Source organism: Monopterus albus, unplaced genomic scaffold, assembly GCF_001952655.1.
Source record: "Monopterus albus unplaced genomic scaffold, M_albus_1.0 scaffold46.1, whole genome shotgun sequence".
NCBI lineage: Eukaryota > Metazoa > Chordata > Actinopteri > Synbranchiformes > Synbranchidae > Monopterus > Monopterus albus.
Genome location: NW_018127926.1, coordinates 1,233,222 through 1,252,880, shown reverse-complemented (window position 1 = coordinate 1,252,880; position 19,659 = coordinate 1,233,222). Strand labels below are relative to the sequence as shown.

General features: G+C 40.1%; 1 protein-coding gene across 4 annotated transcripts in view; it reads left to right on the top strand.

Moving 5' to 3' along the window:
* The window catches only part of LOC109960353 (WD repeat-containing protein 49), a 34,161-nt gene extending 14,887 nt beyond the window's left edge, over positions 1 to 19,274 (top strand). For 3 of the 4 annotated variants that reach the window (XM_020600392.1, XM_020600393.1, XM_020600391.1), the window contains 9 exons: positions 1 to 108; positions 924 to 1,088; positions 4,285 to 4,400; positions 6,204 to 6,334; positions 10,523 to 10,624; positions 10,827 to 10,937; positions 12,638 to 12,828; positions 15,003 to 15,200; positions 16,991 to 19,274. The exon at positions 1 to 108 is cut by the window's left edge and continues 114 nt beyond it. In XM_020600392.1, coding sequence (XP_020456048.1) covers positions 1 to 108; positions 924 to 1,088; positions 4,285 to 4,400; positions 6,204 to 6,334; positions 10,523 to 10,624; positions 10,827 to 10,937; positions 12,638 to 12,828; positions 15,003 to 15,200; positions 16,991 to 17,134 — 1,266 coding nt within the window. In that variant the 3' untranslated portion in view covers positions 17,135 to 19,274. Of the gene's footprint in view, positions 109 to 923; positions 1,089 to 4,284; positions 4,401 to 6,203; positions 6,335 to 10,522; positions 10,625 to 10,826; positions 10,938 to 12,637; positions 12,829 to 15,002; positions 15,201 to 16,990 lie in introns of those variants that run through there. The other variant, XR_002274982.1, reaches the window with a different exon arrangement.
* The last annotated feature ends 385 nt before the right edge of the window (positions 19,275 to 19,659 follow it).

Sequence of the window (19,659 nt, the reverse complement as noted above, 5' to 3'; positions counted from 1 at the left end):
TCCTTCAACAGCCTGCTTCTCCTGCTGGAGATGACGAAGGAGGAGAAGAGGACCAGCAGCCACCAGCATCCTGTTACTTGTGTGCTGTATAACAGTTTGTTTAGACAGGTATGCTGGGGAAATGACTTGTCTATGGCTTTTGTCAAAACTTTATTAATATTCAGTCTCCTTCATTGGTTTTATTGATCTTTTTCCAGAGACAAATGACAAACATTATGGGGTAACACAGTGTAGATGTTGTAAAATATACTGATGTCATATGTGAGCAGAAAACTCACAAACCGATAATTAATAGCTTGAAGGTTCATTCTTTACCTCAGAATAAAAAGGTCTGACCTCTGGGACAATTTAGTAGCTGTGCCACAGCTTTCGATTATATCACATGCACATTACTAGCACATGAAGTTTGTACAGTTATCATTGTGTTGGTTCACGTTTGGTATGGTTTGATGATGCTTTAGTTTTATATAACTCTGACAATAAATGGTCAAATCAGTGGAGGATTCAAAGAGAAATAATGCTTTCTATGTTTTTTTAAACTTGTGTCATTCACTTTTGTTTCATGTTTTGTTTCCTTTGCCTCATTTTATGACAAATCTACACATCTAATTTTAGCTTCCTCACACAGAAGAGGAGCACTATATAAAATCCAACAATAGCTAATGCATCCAATATGAACATCTCTCAGTATCAAAAGTGCACCTACTCTTGATTTATTCCCTGCTTTTATTCTCAGCTGACAGCAGCATTAGCAGCATATTTTCATCTGCGGTGGCTTGGCAGAAAAGTGAAGTGAAACAAAGCAGGGAGAGTGGTTTGACTCTGTGAGAGTCAGAACACATCAATGACACCTACCTTTCTCACAGCGTGAAATAGATCAAACTTTTCTTTTGATGACTGATATCCGCTCTCTCTTCCTGCAGGTAGTCAGCGGTGACTCTGCCTCCACTGTGATCTGCTGGCTGGCCGACACGGGCGAGAAGGTCAAGCAGTTCCACAGTTGCCACGGCAACGCCGAGATCTCCGCCATGGCCCTGGATGGTACGCAGACCCGGCTGTTTACCGCAGGCGCTGACGGAGAGGTCAAAGTAAGTGGAAAGACACACACACACACACACACACACACACACACACACACACACACACACTCATTCACATGTAAACCACGTAGCTGCAGGTCAGTCCTCAAAGAGACACAGGCTGAACTGCACTGACTGAAATGCAAACAAGGTTCACAGTGAGATGTGAAGAGGAAGGTGAAATGACAGACTTTAGGAAAACATTTCTAATAATTTATAGCTGCTCCTAAAAAATAAACACTTCACTGGCTCAGAATTTTTTCACAAAGATTGCAAAATGAATCAGTGGTGCAGCCCATACATTGTTTTATGCACATAAGTCTTGACCACAGTAAAACTGGGTTTATACTTGTTTACAAATGTTTCTTTCATGTATTTAATGTTGTCTTCACTGTAAACAATGTCCACCAGCCTCAGACACATGCAAGTAGTACACGCTGACCAATCACAGCTCTTGTGTTCTCCTTGAGGTGTCTCCATTGGCACTGTGGACATGCAGTTACATTTTCAAGAAGGTGCATAGCAGTTTATTCTGCAGCAACATCACAATCTCTTAACTGTGAATTCAACCTAAAACTTTTCAATGGCCAAAAGAGGCAGCGGATGTCGAGGGACAGCACCAAGTACTTGATGCCTAACAACACATGAAACTTGTTCTATTTCATTTTCAGTGGTTGCTGCTCTTAAGTGTCAGGAAGGAGCCATCCTCAACAGGCCCGCTGTCTCTTTCTTTCCGAGTGTTTGTGTCTTGTGTTTTTAGTTATGTGCATGTGCGTGAGCGAGGTAGTGTGCTTTTGGTTATGCATGTTGGCACCTTTCATAATGAGACTTTCTTCACATTTTTGTGTATTAAAAGAAGTTGTAGCCTTCTCTTATAGCCATCCTCTCTAATTATGACTGTGCTTATGCAAGTGTGTTTTTTTCCCCTAGGGCAGAATTGTGTCTCTTATGACTTTTTATTTTATTTGAGTTTAAAATTTTGTTGGTATTTCATGCGTGTGCTGCTCTGTAACTGTAGTTGCACTGCACAGTGACTCCAAGGCTGTTGCAACTATCTTTGAAAGACAGAGACTGTGAGCCAGTTGAGGACAGCTTGTTCCTGACAGTGAGGAATCATGCCAAGGTGATGTTTTCATTGGCTTTTAACGAAGTTCAGCTTCACCTGCTGGTGCAGAAACTCACTGACTACTTTAAAACTGAATTTTCTCATAAGTAGAGCTCACAGAGTGAAAATGAACAGGACCATCCACAACATCTAGTGGCTCCCCCTGGGCTGTCTCCTCTCTTTTTAATATTATATACAAATGACTGTTGTAAGGATTGTGAGAATTTGCACATTGTGAAATTTGCAGATGACACAGCTGTACTAAGCCAGCTGCACAATAACTCATGGTCCTGTTGTGAATTATTTTTTAACTGACAGATTCTTGTATTTTTCAGCATCTTGCCTCAAATTGTAATCTTTAAAAACTGCTCTATGCAAACTAAGCACACTGCTTTACCAGCTACTTTGGTGAAGAAATACTTAGATAAACATCCTGCATTCAGCATCAGCCTTTCTCTTTTTTGCTATTCATTTTCCTAGCTGCTTCCATCCTAGCTATCCATTGCTAACCATTCTTTCTTGTGTTGTACGTGCTCAAATGTCATAGATGTCAGACTCAAATGAAGCTGTTGGTTGTAAAATAAAAGCCACAAAGTTAATTTCAGGGAGAAAATGGTTTACAGAGTTTTGTAGGATAACCAGCTAAATTTCCACTTGGATCTGTTTTGATCTCATGAGCCAGATGAGACTTGTCAAAGGGCTACGTCTGGCCCACAGGCCATAATATGCCCAGGTTTGATCGAAAGTTTCTCACCCTACATTCTGGTTCTGTTGCTAGGATCCTGTTAGCCAAAATGAACAGATTCAAAAACTCCTTTATATCTTACTAAATTCAACAAGGAAACAGTGACTTTATGCTGTTTTGCTTTATTTGAACTCATGTTTATTTTAAATTGATGCTTAACTTGTGCCATTTTACGTGCCTTGAGTGTCACAGCTGCACAACTAATTGCCCTTCAGGGACAAATAAAGAGACTGATTGATTGTTCTCAACAGATAAATAAAATAATTGTGCATATTTTAATCAATATAATCAACCCCATTATCTCTCTGACCCCATGAGCCTGTGTGAGAACGCAGCCATGTGTGTTCTGTGCGTCAGGTAGATGCTAACGGTGCATTTAGAAACAACTTTGCAAGTTATCCTTGGGAGAAGAAGCAGGCGCCCTTGGGTCAATTAGTCACAAGATGCATCATCGCTCCAATTTTCATCAGCACCAAACCTGTATTGTAGCAGTTAGATCCATTCAGAATTTGAAATTTTGACCTTTTAATTACAGCGATCCCATTAGGCCAATCAGTGTTTCTTTGTTAAATGCCAGAATACAGATCCAAACAGCATCATCATGCAAAGTTGGATAAACAATGCAAGATATTACCTGAGGTGTCATGATGGGTGTACAGTACAGTAGGATAGTAGCTCAACTGCTTAACAGGGACCAAAGTATTCAAATTGTCACCTCTTGTTAGTAATTTTTGCTTGACATGAGTTCAGGATTGCACCATCTATACCTGTATATGTTACTGTACTGTACACACAACAGCAGGTGGTCATGTGTAAGGAATAGCTGAGACATTTGAGATTCTTATTTGCAGCAAAGTATGTGTGTATTTTAAACATAACCATGCTACTAGGCTGAACAACATTCCATGGGGTCTCAAAGCCTACATTTTAGCCTCTATAAAAGGTGCTACACAAATTTAGACACACCATTAAAGGTACCTGGGATAGGCTATAATTAGAATGTAGATCCCATGAATTTCTCTTGCTACCACAAGTACAAGACAAACCCAACTGATTCTATGTGAAGATTGTGCCATATTATGATGCTGCAGTATGTGTAATGTTCACCTGAGCACGTTAAGTAAAATGCCTGAACTGGAAAACTCTCATGTCCTGAGTTGTCTAAAACTTCTTCTATCTGACAAATACAAACGTCAAAGTTTCCTTAAGTGAATATAGCAGGTCATGCTTCTACTGTTACATCTTCATTTTTCACACAAAGACATGCAAAAACAGTGACACTGCAGCGATAAAACGTCCTGCTACATTTGTAGTTTAATGGTATTGTGATAGTATCATTTGTGCTGTCTTTGTAGGTGTGGGACTTCGGTGGCCGCTGCCTCCACAGGATGAACGCCGGCTTGGGTCGAGCTGTGCATATCTCACAGGTTCTGCTGCTGAAAAGGAGCGTACTGGTGATGGGCTGGGAAAGGTATGGTGGCGTAAGCATTATTATTTTTTGCTTACTCATTTGCTTTATTGATTCCAAATACTGCATACAACACAAAATGTGCAATAGTGAGAAATTTAATGTGTGCAAATTCAATACAAATATCTTTTTCTCCACACACTCACTTTCTTGCTCTCTGGGGTGTCACAGTGGCAGAGAACATGGGCAACAGATCAACACAGCACCAAAAGCAAATACTGCTGTTGTGTTTATAAATGCTCATATTATTTCCTGTTTCTTTGCATCCAACTAGACCACAGTTTAATCCATGTAGTTCTGCATCACATGGCAATCTAATTCACAGTTCTATTGCCTCCTGCTGCTCATATAATCTCATTCAGGTTGAACTAACCGTCCACAGTCCACTGACAGACATATTCCACACTTTGAAGCCCTGCTTTCATTTCATGGACAGTCCCTGCATATTGATAAAAAGCAGTGGAAGCACTGTGAGGACAGAATTAATGATTAAAGAAGTAGAACTCATTGCAGGTGTGCTACAAAATCTCTGTTTCATAGCAGTGTCGTGTGAAGGAACAGCTTCCATGTTCATTACAAACACTGCCTTGATCCATAGCAGGTGTAAAACAAAGTTTGAATCTGTTGCAGAGGAAATATAATTTGCATTGCAATAATCAGAGGAGCATTAAAAAAATGTACTAAATGTCAAATGCAGTCTCTTCTGGTAAAAATCCGCCCCATTTAGCAACTGGTCAAGGTGAGAAAATGCATTTTTCCCCTAAAATCTAAAGGTTATTTATGCAGATTCATATCGAAATATTCATTTTTAATCTTGCTATACAGCAGGGGTAGATCTTGGGGGGGTTTCTACACATTATGCACATAGTACTTAGTGATGAATGGTGGTGATATCGGGTGGGAGGGCTAACAAATACATTATACCAATCACAGTGGTGGAAGATGTGCTTTACACAGATCCTTTACTTAAGTAAAACTAACAATAGTAAAGCGCAAAAGTACATTAGCATCAAACATACAGTACTTAAAGTAAAAGTACTCATGCAGAATGGCAAATTGGATGAATCACTTTAATGGTGGAGCTACTGTAGTTCTATTCTTATAATCAGAATTAGAATCAGCTTTATTGGCCAGGTGTGTTGAACACATGAAGAATTTGCCTCTGGTCCAGTGGCTCTCGATGTGCATGTACAGTGTTCTTCTATAGACAACAAGTAAACAAGATAAGACTGAGAGAGCAAAAAAAAGAAAAAGAATGTGCAAACAAATAAAAGGAATGTGCATTAGGAAAATAAAGAAGTTAAAATAAAGGACTTATAAACATAGAAATATCTATTTACACACAGTTTAGATTTTTTAGATAAATATATACAAAGTTGTATTTACAGGTATTGCACTGAGGGTTGTCATTCTGTCATACAGTCATGGGTTAAGTGTTCATCAGAGTGACAGCCCTGGGGAAGGAACTGTGCTTGTGTCTGGTTGTTTTGGCGTACAGTGACCTGTAGCGCCGTCCAAAGGGGAGGAGTTTTAACAGTTTGTGTCCACAGTGTGAGGAGTCTGTAGAAATATTTTTTTCTTTTCCTCCATAGGTCAGTAATACTGTATTTTTGATACAGTTCTGAAAAGTCATTCCTGATTAACAAAATCTATGAACTGCATGGAAAGAATGAATGTGTCGACGAACCAGGCTTTACATGAGGATTTTGTAAATGTGGCTGAATTGTTGTATATTTTGTGGCATATTCTTACACAGCTGCTTATCTCCTTCTGTCTGTGTGTGTGTCTGTGTTTCTCTCTCTGTAGGATGTTAACTGTTTTCCGTCTACATTCCTTCTCGCAATCCTTTGTTGAGCCCTCGGAGTGGAAGGGAGGTGTTCAGCATCGCGCTAATGTGCTTTGTGCCGCATTCCAGTCTCCACAGATGCTGATCACAGGTGTGTGTGTTTCAGTTTATGGTACGTCTGGAGTTGCAAAACTACAAGAGGCATTCATTATCTACAGTAACTGACATACTGCATTGTGTGTGCGTAAAACAATGTTCCTCTGCACTGAAGAGTACACGTGCAAATCTACAATTCATACTTTCTTGAATTAAGAACAAGGGCTTGTGCAAAGAAAAGAGACAAAAAGATAATTAAAGGTCAGGAAATGAAAATTGAAAGAAAAAGAACTTCAGTGGGATAAAAAATAACTGTGTTCCTGGTGGTGCTGTTATCAAAGGACTCATGCGTCACATGTCTCTCTCTCTCTGCTCAGAATAGCTTTGTGTTTCTCTGTGTGTCTGTTCACATGTGTAGGCAGAAAAAAAGACTTAAAATGCATGTGTTTCAGAATTCACAATTAAAAGTACAGCCATTTTTCTGCACAAGTAGCTGGTTGGATGAGCAGGAGTTGGGGTTTGGTGTGTGCACCTCACCGACTACTATCCTACTTTTGCAGTACTCTTGTTGCACAAAACATTAAAAAAAAGATTAATAGAATTATACATTTCAGAAAAGTATCCCTATGTGCTAATCAGGAAACTGATCAACATATGGTTCAGAGGTATGAAGTTTAAATGGGCCAGAGTCCTAAAATCACCCCAGCACATATTATGATGCAGAAGCACAGAGCGCCTGTGGTGTATGGGGGTTTCTCGCTTCTTTCAATCACTCCACTTTTATTCCACCTCTGTGGGTTCATAAAAACTTTGGAATTCAAGTTTCCTTGTTTTTATGACTTTGTGGGCCCTGGAATTCAACCTTGTGGCATTTTTTAATCAAATTCTTTAAGCTGTCACACTGAGCAAATCAAAACTGACAACCACCTTTAACCAAGAGAAAGGAACTTGGCCATTACATGAGAGAATCAAGATCCTAACAAAAGATAAGGAGAATTACCCAGTCTGCTGAGGTCTTTAGTGTGTGAAGACAGTATCCTTTTGAAATACCAGCAAGGCCCTTCAGCGTTCACCGCTTTAGATTTTTCTGCCTGGGGGACTAAACTGTCACCGGTCCACTTCTATAACCATCAAACGAGAAACACTCTGCACCCAGTTTGCCCCAGTATGCTCTTCAGTTTGTGAAGTTGTATTACTTGGGCACACTTATCAAAAGTTCAGTTTCAGTTTAGCAGTCTACGTGAGCCGAGCGCAGACACAAAGTGCAGGCCTTCTCTGGCCTTGTGAGGTGCATCGAGGGAGATGGAGTGACGGATGGAGGTGGAAAAGTAGATAAGAGGAGGTGTTCTCGAAGTTGGAGAGAAAAATGGTTTGGCTGAAATTGAATAGCTGGAGCTGGAACTAATCCACAGCTACTTTTCAAACTTTGAAACTTCTTAGAAATCCCCCCCCTGATTTCTTAGTCGATACGTCTGGATCATCTGTCTCTGCTGCTTCCTTTCTTTTTCCCAGTCTCTAACTGACATTCTCTGTTCACATATGCTTATTTTTTCCTCATCTCCCTAGTTATCTTCCACCCACATGCACACACACACACACACACAGCTGGTGTGTGTCCGTGTTTGAATGCTGCATGGTGGGAGCTATATATGCTAGAGAGCATAAGATGCTATTTGCAGGTGTGATTATTTGTGAAATTCTGTGAAATGTGACAGTGCAGTTGAATTTTCTGCCTTGAACCAAATCACTGAACCCTTTAATTAGTAGTTGATGCTATAAATTGATAAAACGAAAGGTATAAGTGAATATTTTGCACTTTACTAGCAGAGTGTTGGCAGGAATGTTTTTTCTTTAGCTGTGATATGTTTTTCTTTTTCTCTTTTGTCCACAACCTGCTTTAACTCAGCCGATGACTTCACAGTTTTGATGCTTTTGAAGGCTTGGTAACCTTTCAGATGAATGAAAATGACTCACCTCATAAATAGTATTTTATATAAAAGCTAAAGTGCAGCACTCTAATAGCTTTTGCAGAGAGTTGATGGTTTTTTTCTAGAACGACCAAAGATTAAATCAGTGCCTCATTTGTGAACACTGTGTGTAGCTAAAACCTGTGACCTTCTGGTTTTTGCATGTTTTCTGTCATTAGATCTATGGTGCGCTATATCTAGACCAACCAAATAAATTCATGAAATGATATAATTTATTAATAAATTCCCCCTAAGCTTTAATATCCGGTGCATTGCTTTCTTTTTCACTAGCCTTTGGGCAAATGTGAATAAAAGAATGAATCACATCCCAATTTCCTGTTTCCACACTTAACTACTCAAACACTGAAGCAAAAGGTGGAGCAAACTGTCTACGTGGTATTTTCTACACTAACTATTTTTTGCAAATTCTTTCTTCTCCAAATCCACTGAGCACAAAGACGGCAGCCAAAAGCGATGATGCGTTATTTCAGCTGGCAGCATACTTCTTCAGGTTTGCAGTGACTACTGCTGTTTTTACAGTACATTGAAGAATAAGTGGTGCCAAATTATAAGTCAGCGCTGCCAAGTGAAAGCAGTGGTGGCACTGTGGCCACCATTGACAAGAGTCAGTTTAAAGTGCGTGTGTACGTTTTGTGCGTGTACATGCATCTGTTTGTTTATGTCTCAAGTTGAATCAAGCCACAGCAGGAACATTTGGCTGATGTGGGACTGAAGCCTCCTCATCCATATTCAGTCTTCGCTAGGTTCTGCTTGGCTTCTTCCACACAGACACGTCAAACACATACAGTCATGTCTTACTATAGCTGTGAGGACACTCGCTGACATAATGCATTCTCTAGCCCCTTACCCTAACCCCTTAACCATCAGCATGCACACACACTCACACAAAGCGGGGTACATGCACACAACATCCCCCTTTTCACTCTTTCTTCTTTCCTCTGATCCCTTAATCCTCCATGTGCTGAATTCCTTCCAATAAAGCAACTCATCTGAGCTTTGATGGATGGCCAAAATGTTTTAGAAATGAAAATATAACACAGAATGACAGCGATGACAGCTCTTATTATATATGTATTTATTTTTATTTTTGTTTTCATTGATGAGTTAGACTTCGAGGGGTACTCCTCTCCAACCTCACAGATCTCGGAGAGTGCCACTGCATGTTTGAAAAAGTTGTCTAAAGCCTTTTGAGTAGCTGCGCGAAATCTGATAAATTGCCTGAAATGATGTCACCTGAGTAGTGAGTGTACCAGACCTCTATAGCCTGTTTGTCATTTCTACTTGAAGCTAGTGTCTAGAGGCTATACAAGCCTCTACTAGCACCTGAATCTCCACCCAAACTGTCAGCAGCCAAGTTGCATTGTAGGTAATGAGGCACCAGGTTTTGACAAGGAAGAAGAATGCACCAAACTTTAGAAACAATAGCCCTGGTTCTCCTGTACTCAATTGGATCCTTCTTTAAAACTGTGCAGAATGCAGTGTTATCTTTTTAATGAAAAGGATGTATAAGAGTTCATTAGTGTTTTCTTGTACTTCCTTGTGTTTCTTCTTTCATGAATGAGCATGTACTTGTAGGCCTTTGTGCAATGGTTTGGATGTACTGTGTTGAAATGAAATGAACAGGGTTAGAGCACTCCTGAAAGTTAATGAGGTGATGTTAATCCACATCCTAAAGCTCAACCTTGTGTCCATGATGCAGATGTACACACTCTTTGTCACTGTCGTACACACACGGCATGATAAAAGTGACTTGAAATACAGAAGCCACTCCTGGGCTGCATGAATAATGCAGGAAACCCACACTCTCAGACTAACTCCTATTTCTCACACATACACACCTCAAATAATTAACACTCTCCATGCACATCTCATTAGGTCCTGCTGTTCAACTGCCAAACCAACTGATGTATCACCTTATATAATAAACAGTTATGCAAACACACTGCTATATTATGTGGATTATTTGAAAAGCACTTTCTCTTGAGGTGAAAGTTAAAGGTTGAGTGGTGGAACAGATGGTAGCTGGAGACAGATGTGGCATTTTATCATCTTGAAAGTGATTTTAGTGGCAGCTTGTATGATTCAGCAGCACAAGGAAAGTAAAAGTGTGTGTTGACAAAAAGTTTTAGAGAAGATTGTTTGTTACTTTTAAATATATGTTTATAAGGGTCTCAGTCAATGTGAAAACACCATGCAGCTTGAAGAAGTTTTTTGATAAGTTCTTGCTTGTTTTGTCTCACTTCTAATGTGGGCAGGAAGCTACGATGGAGAAATTATAGTGTGGAACAACAGCACAGAAAGAGCTCTGAGGAAGCTGCGGCCACATGCTGAACATGAAGACAAGAAGAAGCAGCAAGGTGTCACATTCACAAATAAATTCAAAAAGCACTTTGTTCTGCAGTTGTATGGTTTAATTATTTCTACATTATCAAACCAAGATAAAAAGTATTAGTTTAATTCTTCTTTTAACTCAAATTTGTCATCTTCTTCTGCCAATGATTTGTTTATTTCCTTTTTTCCCTTTCTCCTTCAATACATTGCACCACTTTGATTTTCTAGGTAATTTCTCAGATTCTCATTTTAGTTCGAATGGCAAAGAGGACTCCGAAAACTGTGTTGCAATCACCAGACTGTTCTTCATACCAGGACGCACGTCTGTGGCTGCAGCAGGTGAAATATTGAAAACTAAATATCAGCTGTGTAATCCTTCCCAGATTTGCGTGATATTTGTTAAAGCTCCTCTATCTGATTTCTTTTTAGCTGCTAGAGGGTGTAGTGAGACAAAACAAACGGACACCGTAAGCTGCTCCTAGGTGCTCTTTTCCCCTCACAGACCATCCTGTTTCCTAGCGACAACTAATAAACTGGTTGCAACAAACAGCCTCTAGTCCAAACCTAGCATTAGCTGACTAAGTAGTAAATTTGGCAGTCCAGAACACTCTGGTTACTGCTCATGTGACACTATGTGTTCTTTCTCCCACTCTCTCTGTGGGACGTTGAGAGCTCCTCCACAGCTGGCTGGCTGAAATCAGCCCACAGCCATAATCCTGTATGAACATTTAATCACTTTGCTCAAGTTTTAGGCGACTGTGTCTGTCGGCCTCTGTTTGAAATGACTATTCCTGGTTCCAAAAAATGCTTCTTACGACTTCCGCTAGGTGGCAGACAGGGCTACTTTATCAGACACTGTGTAAAATGTTAGCGTGTGAAAGATAGGGACATTTGTATAATGTCTGAGCACCAGTGCTAGGCAGTATTGGCTAAGGGGTTATTCCTAATTAACAGCAGAGATCACAAGGCCAATTTTACCCAAAATAAGGTGTGTATTTTGATCCAGTTACACTCTTGCCCCCAATTAGCATGCCATCCTAGCCATTTTTATTATAGCCATAAAGTCTTCTTAGGACAAATCCCATCTGAACACACAGTATACTCTGTACCCCGCCTTCGCCCGATTGCCGGCTAGTTATAGTTGGTGCAAACATAGTAAAGTTACTTTGGAGAGATGAAACAGTTCAACAGTCAAAAGCCCCTTCTTGTTTTTGTTGCTGAAACACGGTTGCACACTTGCACATTACACTGTGCATACTGTTTAAGCTTTACAAATACAGTAAGGCTGTGGGTATCTTTTACTAAGCTACTGTATGGCATCTACATATCAATGATTATTTGATGTGGTGAGTTTGCTTCAGGTTTTCCAGTTTCTAACTACTTTAAATATGCAGCCTCTCAAGCTCTGAAGTTTACTTTTCTTTTTTATTTATTTATTTTAACAGTATCAGTGGTAGCATGAGTTTTAATCCCTGTTTGATTTGTTCTCAGTGTTATTTCTACAGTTGCTGTAGCTGTTTTGCTGGTAAAATAATATTTTCAGCCTCTAATTTTCTGTCTATTTTAGTGGACGTGTACATTATGAAAGTAGCCAGGAGACTGACCATCAAGAGATGGTTTGCAGGTATTCAGACAGGGGTGCTGTATCTGCCCCCTAACTTCAAGATCCCTGCTGTGCTGTTTAAAATAAGAACAACTGTTCATCATCAATGGCTGTAGACATAGTCAAGGTATACTTATACAAAGGGTTTTCTATGGTTCAACACAGGCAAAAGATGTGTTGGCCCTGATTAGGTGTGTTGGATCGTAGAGAGTCACCTTAGCAACAATTAGGGCTTTTTTTCTCCCATCACAACTTTGCAAACCCCATTTTATACTTTGACCAAATTACTACACCGCTCAGAGGCATTCTTCTGCTTCCATTACAATTGATAGCACATATTTTCTTTTCTTTTTTTAATTACTGTGCATACACACACATCTGAAATGTCAGAGGTCATGTAATTAAATCCAGACATATGTTTCCAATTCTCCATCAGGTGGGGCAGACTTGGTATCCTGTGGAGGGTCAGGTGTGGTCAGACTCTGGAACACCATCTACAGCCGTCTTGTGGGACAGTTCACAGCTCATGACAGAGACCTTGGATCCGTTACCATGACTGTCAGCCCCTGTGGAAAATACTTAGTCACAGCTGATAGAGAGGGAACACTTAAGACTTGGGACATAGAGGTAAGTGTTTGTCACTCACATGCGCTGTATATACAGTACCAACTGCAAGCGAACACACTTATTCACACTAAAACTGCGTGTGTGTATTTTAAGAAGAACAAGAGACAGTGACAAAGACAGATAGTGATGGAGACTGGTGAACACAGCGCCAGAGGGAGGGACAGAAATCAAGAGACAGACTGTAATACACAGTGAAGTGTGAACCTTGATATTGCTATTGGATCTGGTGTGTTATTCGCTCTGAAAACGACAGCACTGTCTGTCATTTAGAAGCCCCAGCAGCTCGCTGGAGTACAACCTGCTCAGTCATTTAGAAGATCTCCCCCTAGCAGAAGGAGCCAATGATATTTTATTGGTATTTTAATTTAATTTCAGAGGCATTGCTTTGCCTTTTGCAGCCAACCCCCTTTTTAAACACCAATGCACACTAAAATATGTGGAAAAACAACCATTTACTATGACAGTTTCTTGCAAATCAGTGCCACAAGAAAAGACTAAAATGATTAAAGGCCATTTTAGCCATGTTTGCAGATAAAAGATACATTTCAGCACATGAATACCTTACATACATCACACACATTTGGCAGCCGAATAGTTTCTGACACCAGAGATCCCTCTTTACTTTTTGATTCTGATTATGGAGACTCAGATCTGCACCATCAGTATGAGGCATAGCTGCATCACTGTCATGCTCGTAATTAGAGTAAAAGAACACCCTCTCCGGTATTATTGCCATAATATTCTGAGCTCCACTCTGTCATAGTTTATAAGATGGTATGAATTTAGATGGGTGCGTCTTATTTTGCTTGAAGTTTAATTTATGGAAATGTATGTATATATGTTGCAGAGTTCAAGACGTTGGGCGAGCTCATAATAGTCCTGTCCTTTGGCGACCGTGGAGCGTGCTTTGCAATCAGCTGGATGACTACCATGATTGCACAGTAGGCCGTACGGTGTTGTGTTCTCAGACACAGGAAGTCATAGTTTAGTACTAAATCTCACCCTGAGATAACACAGCAGTTTGTGCTGGGTTTTTAAAAATAAATATATTACACAAAATGTAAAATAAAATAATTGCCTATGCTAATGACAATATCGCCTTATAAAGGCAAGGGGTGAAAAACAGTGAAGTAGAGAAAAGTCAAAAAGTGTAACAGATCTAATCAAACCATAAATTTTCCATTTAGGCTGATTATTAATGATTTTAGATGATTATTAATCATTGTCACAGATCACATAAAGCCTAAAACAACAATTCTGAACTGCACCCTGCACTCAAACCTATTTTAGTCTTCTTGTTCATTTGAACTAACGCTTTAGTTTAATAAATTAATCCATGGTTTATTTGAATATGGTATCTGATATTAGGTGCCTAAACTGCCTCAATCACACACATACTAACTACTAAGCCAGTGTAGTTCACTTTTAGCAGAACTACTGTATCGAGTACAATTTTACTCCGTTATGAGCAGATTTAGCCACTTACTTATTTATCTGGTGTAATAAATGCAATTATCAAGATCCTGGAGCATCAAAACAAATTTAGCAGTTGTTGGATTTCTTTTGTTTGTTTTTGCTGTACCTATTCTTATTATTATTATTTATGAACGATATGTTCATTGTTGTGAAGGTCACTTTAGAAATTTTCCTCAGGGTTGACATTTTGATGTTGCTGGTAAACACGCTTTACACTGTACAGTAATGTTAGAGCCCTTTTCTGATTTCAGAAGGAAAATATTGTTTGGTTTTCAGCACTGACAGGTGTTCTTGTCCAGCAACATGGCCCACCCGCCTTGGTGTTGTCAGCTGGTTGCAGCCAGGCGTGACGACTCGGGTTGCTTAGTGCAACGTGTGTTGATTTGATTGGCAGACGAGAGTTGGTGCAAAGATAAACGTGATAATCAATCTAAAAAACAACACTTACACTTGTAGCCTATAGACACAGACAAAGACAGCTCCTTAATGGTGTCGCACTCCACTCAGATTTGTGTAATGAATTCCAGTTACACTGATTTTGTCATTTAGTTACATGTAGCTACTTTCTTCAAACTCATTCCATGTTTGGAGAAAATGTTTAATATTCATTAACTGATTTAGTTGATTGTACTAATACACAATTATAATATCATACAGTACTTTAAAGCAATTCACTATGCTGCTTCTCTGTTCCTTAGTATTATTGTCTCGAGCCAAGTGATGGAATAATCAAAAAAGCTCCAAAACTACTGCGTAGTTTTCGCCAGCACCTTGACTGTGTCACTTACCTGGAGACGTGTATCCATGGCGAGAGACTCCTCCTTCTCTCAGCATCATCAGACTGCAGTGTGGCTCTTAGCTACCTGCCTGGAGATACCATTGGTCTGTTCGGACAGGTACACAAACACACACACACACACACACACACACACACACACACAGGTCATTTAAGTGCACTGCAGTAGCTTGATTTATATAACATAACCCGAATGTTTGAAATAAGTTGTTTTGAACAGCAGAGATATTGTTCAGCACCATGCTGTCAAGGTAACAGCCTTAGATCCTGGCGGTTCAAATGTTCAGCAGTGCTCTGATAAAACCTAAACTCCTGCTCTGCCCCATGCTGCTGGGTGGTTTGATCCTGTTGATGAAATGTATGTGAAACCCAACATCAAGCCACAGTGTGTGCATTTGTGTCAAAGGAGGCCCATATGAGGTTAGCCTGGGGCGCTGTCTGCTGAGCATAGTTTCATTTCAGTTTGCCTCGGGCCCACACACACACTTATGCACTCTCACACACAGACACACAAATATAGCCTCAACCCAAAGAGGAACGCACATAGATGAAAGTAAACATTCACCTGCAGTTCATACTCAAGGAAACGTGTATGCTTTCATACAACGTTTTAGATCAGTGTTCACATGTATATACACACCTGAGCTGGTAGACAAAGAAAGCTGTCTGTTTAAATCTAGTTTGTGTTGCTTTTAATGGGTCAACAGCTAATAAGCTGCTCACACTGTTATATTTGTCTGTGTGGTGTAGGTGCATTCTACAGATTAAACAATACATCCATATACATGAATCAGAAATAGCATAATGACCACCTGTCTATATGGGGTGCCAAATGTAAAAATAGCACTTACACTAGTTTTTTCACATTTAGCTGAATGTGACAAAGTCTAAATGTAAATGTTAAATGTAAATGTTAAATGTTAAATGTCTCGCCAAGTGTAAACCTGAATATTTAGTAGCTCCACAGCCTTGCCCTATTACGGCGCAGCACACAGCCCCGCCCATGATGCTGAACTCGAATCATTGATGCGGTGTTGGAGAATTGTTTAGACAAATTCAACAGCCTCCCCATTCCATCTGTGATACCACAGATAAAGATTCAAACAAAACGGAATCTTTTGAAAAGGATGAATGACATTTAAAAGCTCACTGAGCAATGGGCGTCCATGACCCTGTCGCTGGTTCACTATTTGTCCTTCCTTAGACACTGTAGGTAGGTACTGACCACTGCAGACCAGGAACACCCAACAAGACCTGCAGTGTGGGAGATAATCTGACCCAGTCATCAGCCATCACAGCTTGGCCCTTGTTAAAGTCACTCAGATTCCTACACTTGTCTATTATTCCTGCTTTCAAGAAATCAACTCCAAGGACTAACTGTTCACTTGCTGCCTAATATACCCCACACACTGACAGGTGTGGTTGTAACAAGATAATTAGTGTTATTCACTTCACTTACAGTGGTCATATTGTAATGGTTGAGCGGTGTATATCCATCCATCCATTTTCTATACTGCTTAGTCCCAAACGGGGTCATGGGGGGGTGGAGCCAATCCCAGCCAGCTGCGGACGAGAGGCGGGGTACACCCTGGACAGGTCGCCAGTCCATTGCAGGGCTAACATGCAGACTAACAACCACTCACACACAATCACCCCTACGGGTAATTTAGAGACACGGTGTATATCACATCAGGTTATTAAAACATACACTATTAATAATGAATATGTTTCAGAGCATGCAGAAAATACAGATTCATGGGTTCACAGTTAAGATGAATGTTCTTCAGTGAGTGTTCTGCATGTTTGTGTCCAGAGCTCAGCTAATCTCTTGATTCAGAGCACGCTCATCTATTCTTGCTGTTTTGTCTCCATTGTTGTCCATTACTGTAGGATGAACAGTGGTGCTTCGAGAGACTCGGACACTCTGCACTGACAGTAGTAACCCAAGCCAGACCAGAGAGACCACAGGGGGCAAGAGGACAAGAGACGAGGATGGAAGAGGTCACCTCCAGTACCCAGCATGATGCTAGCTGACACAGGATATGACGCCTCAGCAGAGGAAGGATGGGTGGGGGGAAAAAAAAGATGAGAACAAAGACAGTGGGACCAAGACAGAGGTGGACTGACAACAACCTTTATCCAGATAAAGAGTTACTTATGGCATTTTTGGCTGTGCATCTTCACTGTCTGGTGCAGCTGCACAGTGTTTTTGAATTGTCCTATCTGATGTCAAAGTGCTCAGCCTTGTAATCACTCACTTTTACACAAGCGAGATAAAGTCAGGAGGGGAAAGCTGCAAAGGTCCTTCAGAAGCTCCTCAAAAATCATGTCAAAATAAAAAGTATCACTGTTGTGCAGTAAAGTTATGTTTAGATGTTTGTTTGGCAGTTACAGTGAAAGATGCCCTCTTTAAGTCAAGAAGAAAGATGTCTTCAGGTGGAGTCAGCAGTAACTAAGCATCTGCCTGGCAGTATAACACTGGACAGGGGTCACGGTAACAGTTAGTACATTTATTAGTCTGTAATGATGCCGTTGTGAGGGACCATGAATAATGTTGAGCAGTTAATAAAGGTCAGTCAAAGATGTTTGCCCTCAAAGCTGCTTTTCTTTTTTACAAGCTGAGGCAGGTGTAATATTTAGCTCTAATTAGATGTCACATCAAAACTACGTCATGTGGTTAAGCTGTAGGGACAAGGGAGAAAAAATAATTTAATCCTTATCACTTAAGCCCACAAGTATTATTACATGACTATAAAATGCAAGCAATCAGCAGAGTAGTGAAATGTTAAACTACAGTGTAATGGTTTTAGAAGGATAATAGAAGTAGTACATGTGAAGGAGAGAGAGAATTTAAGTGTCTGTGTAAGCCCAAGGGCAAGTCAAATGGTAAGGGACTCCACATTTCAAAAGGATGACTAACTTTTGAAACAGTTGTGTGAACTGGTGGGAAAGTACCCACCAGGACTCTGCAGAGGTCTCTGTGTGAGGGAGAGAGCGTGTTTGTACTGTACCGAGCTAATCAGAAAAGTTTGTGTGGTTGATTTGGTGGAAAGGCCAATTGGCAGGTCTACACCGGGCTGCCAGCCAGTTTCTGGGCATGGGGTGAAAAGACGGAATGGCCTCCCTCCATCACCAGCTGAGTGTGTGTGTCTAAATAGCCTCAGTCCATCAGAGCAGCCATTCATCGGTGAATGAGAGCGTCAGGTCTGTTCCGCTCACTCCATCACTATGCATGTGTTTGCGAGCAATACAGGAGCCATGGATATTGATGGCTCTAGGTGCTCAGTCTAATTTCTGTGGCAACACAAAGTAGTCTGGTATCCACAGGAGAAATAAGACTGCCCTGTGTGAGACACACACACACTCAAAGAGGGGAAGTGCAGGATTTAATCTTTGTGTTTTTACACAGCCATAAAGATCACTTAAAAGTATAACAAAATAGATTAAAAGAGTGAACACATCTAATAACCGAACGAGTCTGTGAAATGTTGAAATGCGGATGCTGTTAAATTTAGCACCAGGTTCACACACACACAACGTGGAGGTGGAAAAGCAATTACAAGCAGGCAGGTTGATTTTGATTTTAATTGGAGCCCTTGCTGTGTGCTCCACCTGTTATCGTCAACAGCCAACAAACATAAATGTGAAGCTGTCAGTCCTGTAAAACTCCTTCACTCTGTTTAATTGAAATTCCTCTGACTCCATCACCACTTCCTTCTTCAAGTTCTTCTAATAAATTGGTTGAATAGTTTTAGCACAACATGGTGATTGGCTGTATTTAGTAAAATGTCATTTAAGATGAATATGATTTTTGCAGAAGTAATGACCATACTAACTTTTTTGGAGATAATTAACATACTAGAATCAGGTTTCCATTAACCTTGATGTTTGGATTTCAGTCAGTAGTTTATACAGTATCCTAAAGTATTCACGTCTACTTTCTTTTCCACAATTTCTGTGCTAACCTCTGTGTTTCCCCTGTCCTTATTTACATAGAAATAGTCTTTTATGCTCATCATGCTTTTCACACATACTTACAAGTTAAAGCACAGGATCCTAATGCTTCAGACTCACTTCTGTTGGTTTGTGAGGTTTTATGGTTTTTATGTGCATCTGTGTGCGTTTTAGAGATTTATGAACAGTTATTTTGAAAATCCTCTAATTTTTCAAGTTACAATTAAATGATTCTTTGTCTTGTTTACTGTGCTTTTTATTTTTATGTAAAATCAGTTTTCAACATGGAAGCCCAAAGTCTTCTGTACATGGGCACATGTATGAATAAGAAGCTAAAGCAGTAGTTCATTTTTGAGCTTGTGGGATGATGACAGAGCTTCCATACTATGAAGTTATGTAGGCTATCTGGGTACTACTCATGTACATAGTTTACTATACAAATAACTGGGACATACTACAGTACATTTTAGCCTACTACAAGTAGGCAATTTCAGATGCACCCAATATCTATGGAACTGCATGAGGGAGTTTCTTCAGACTTGGCACAACTGCCCACTTGAACTCAAAGATGAACTTATTAGATTTTGGCAGTCAAAGGTCAGTGA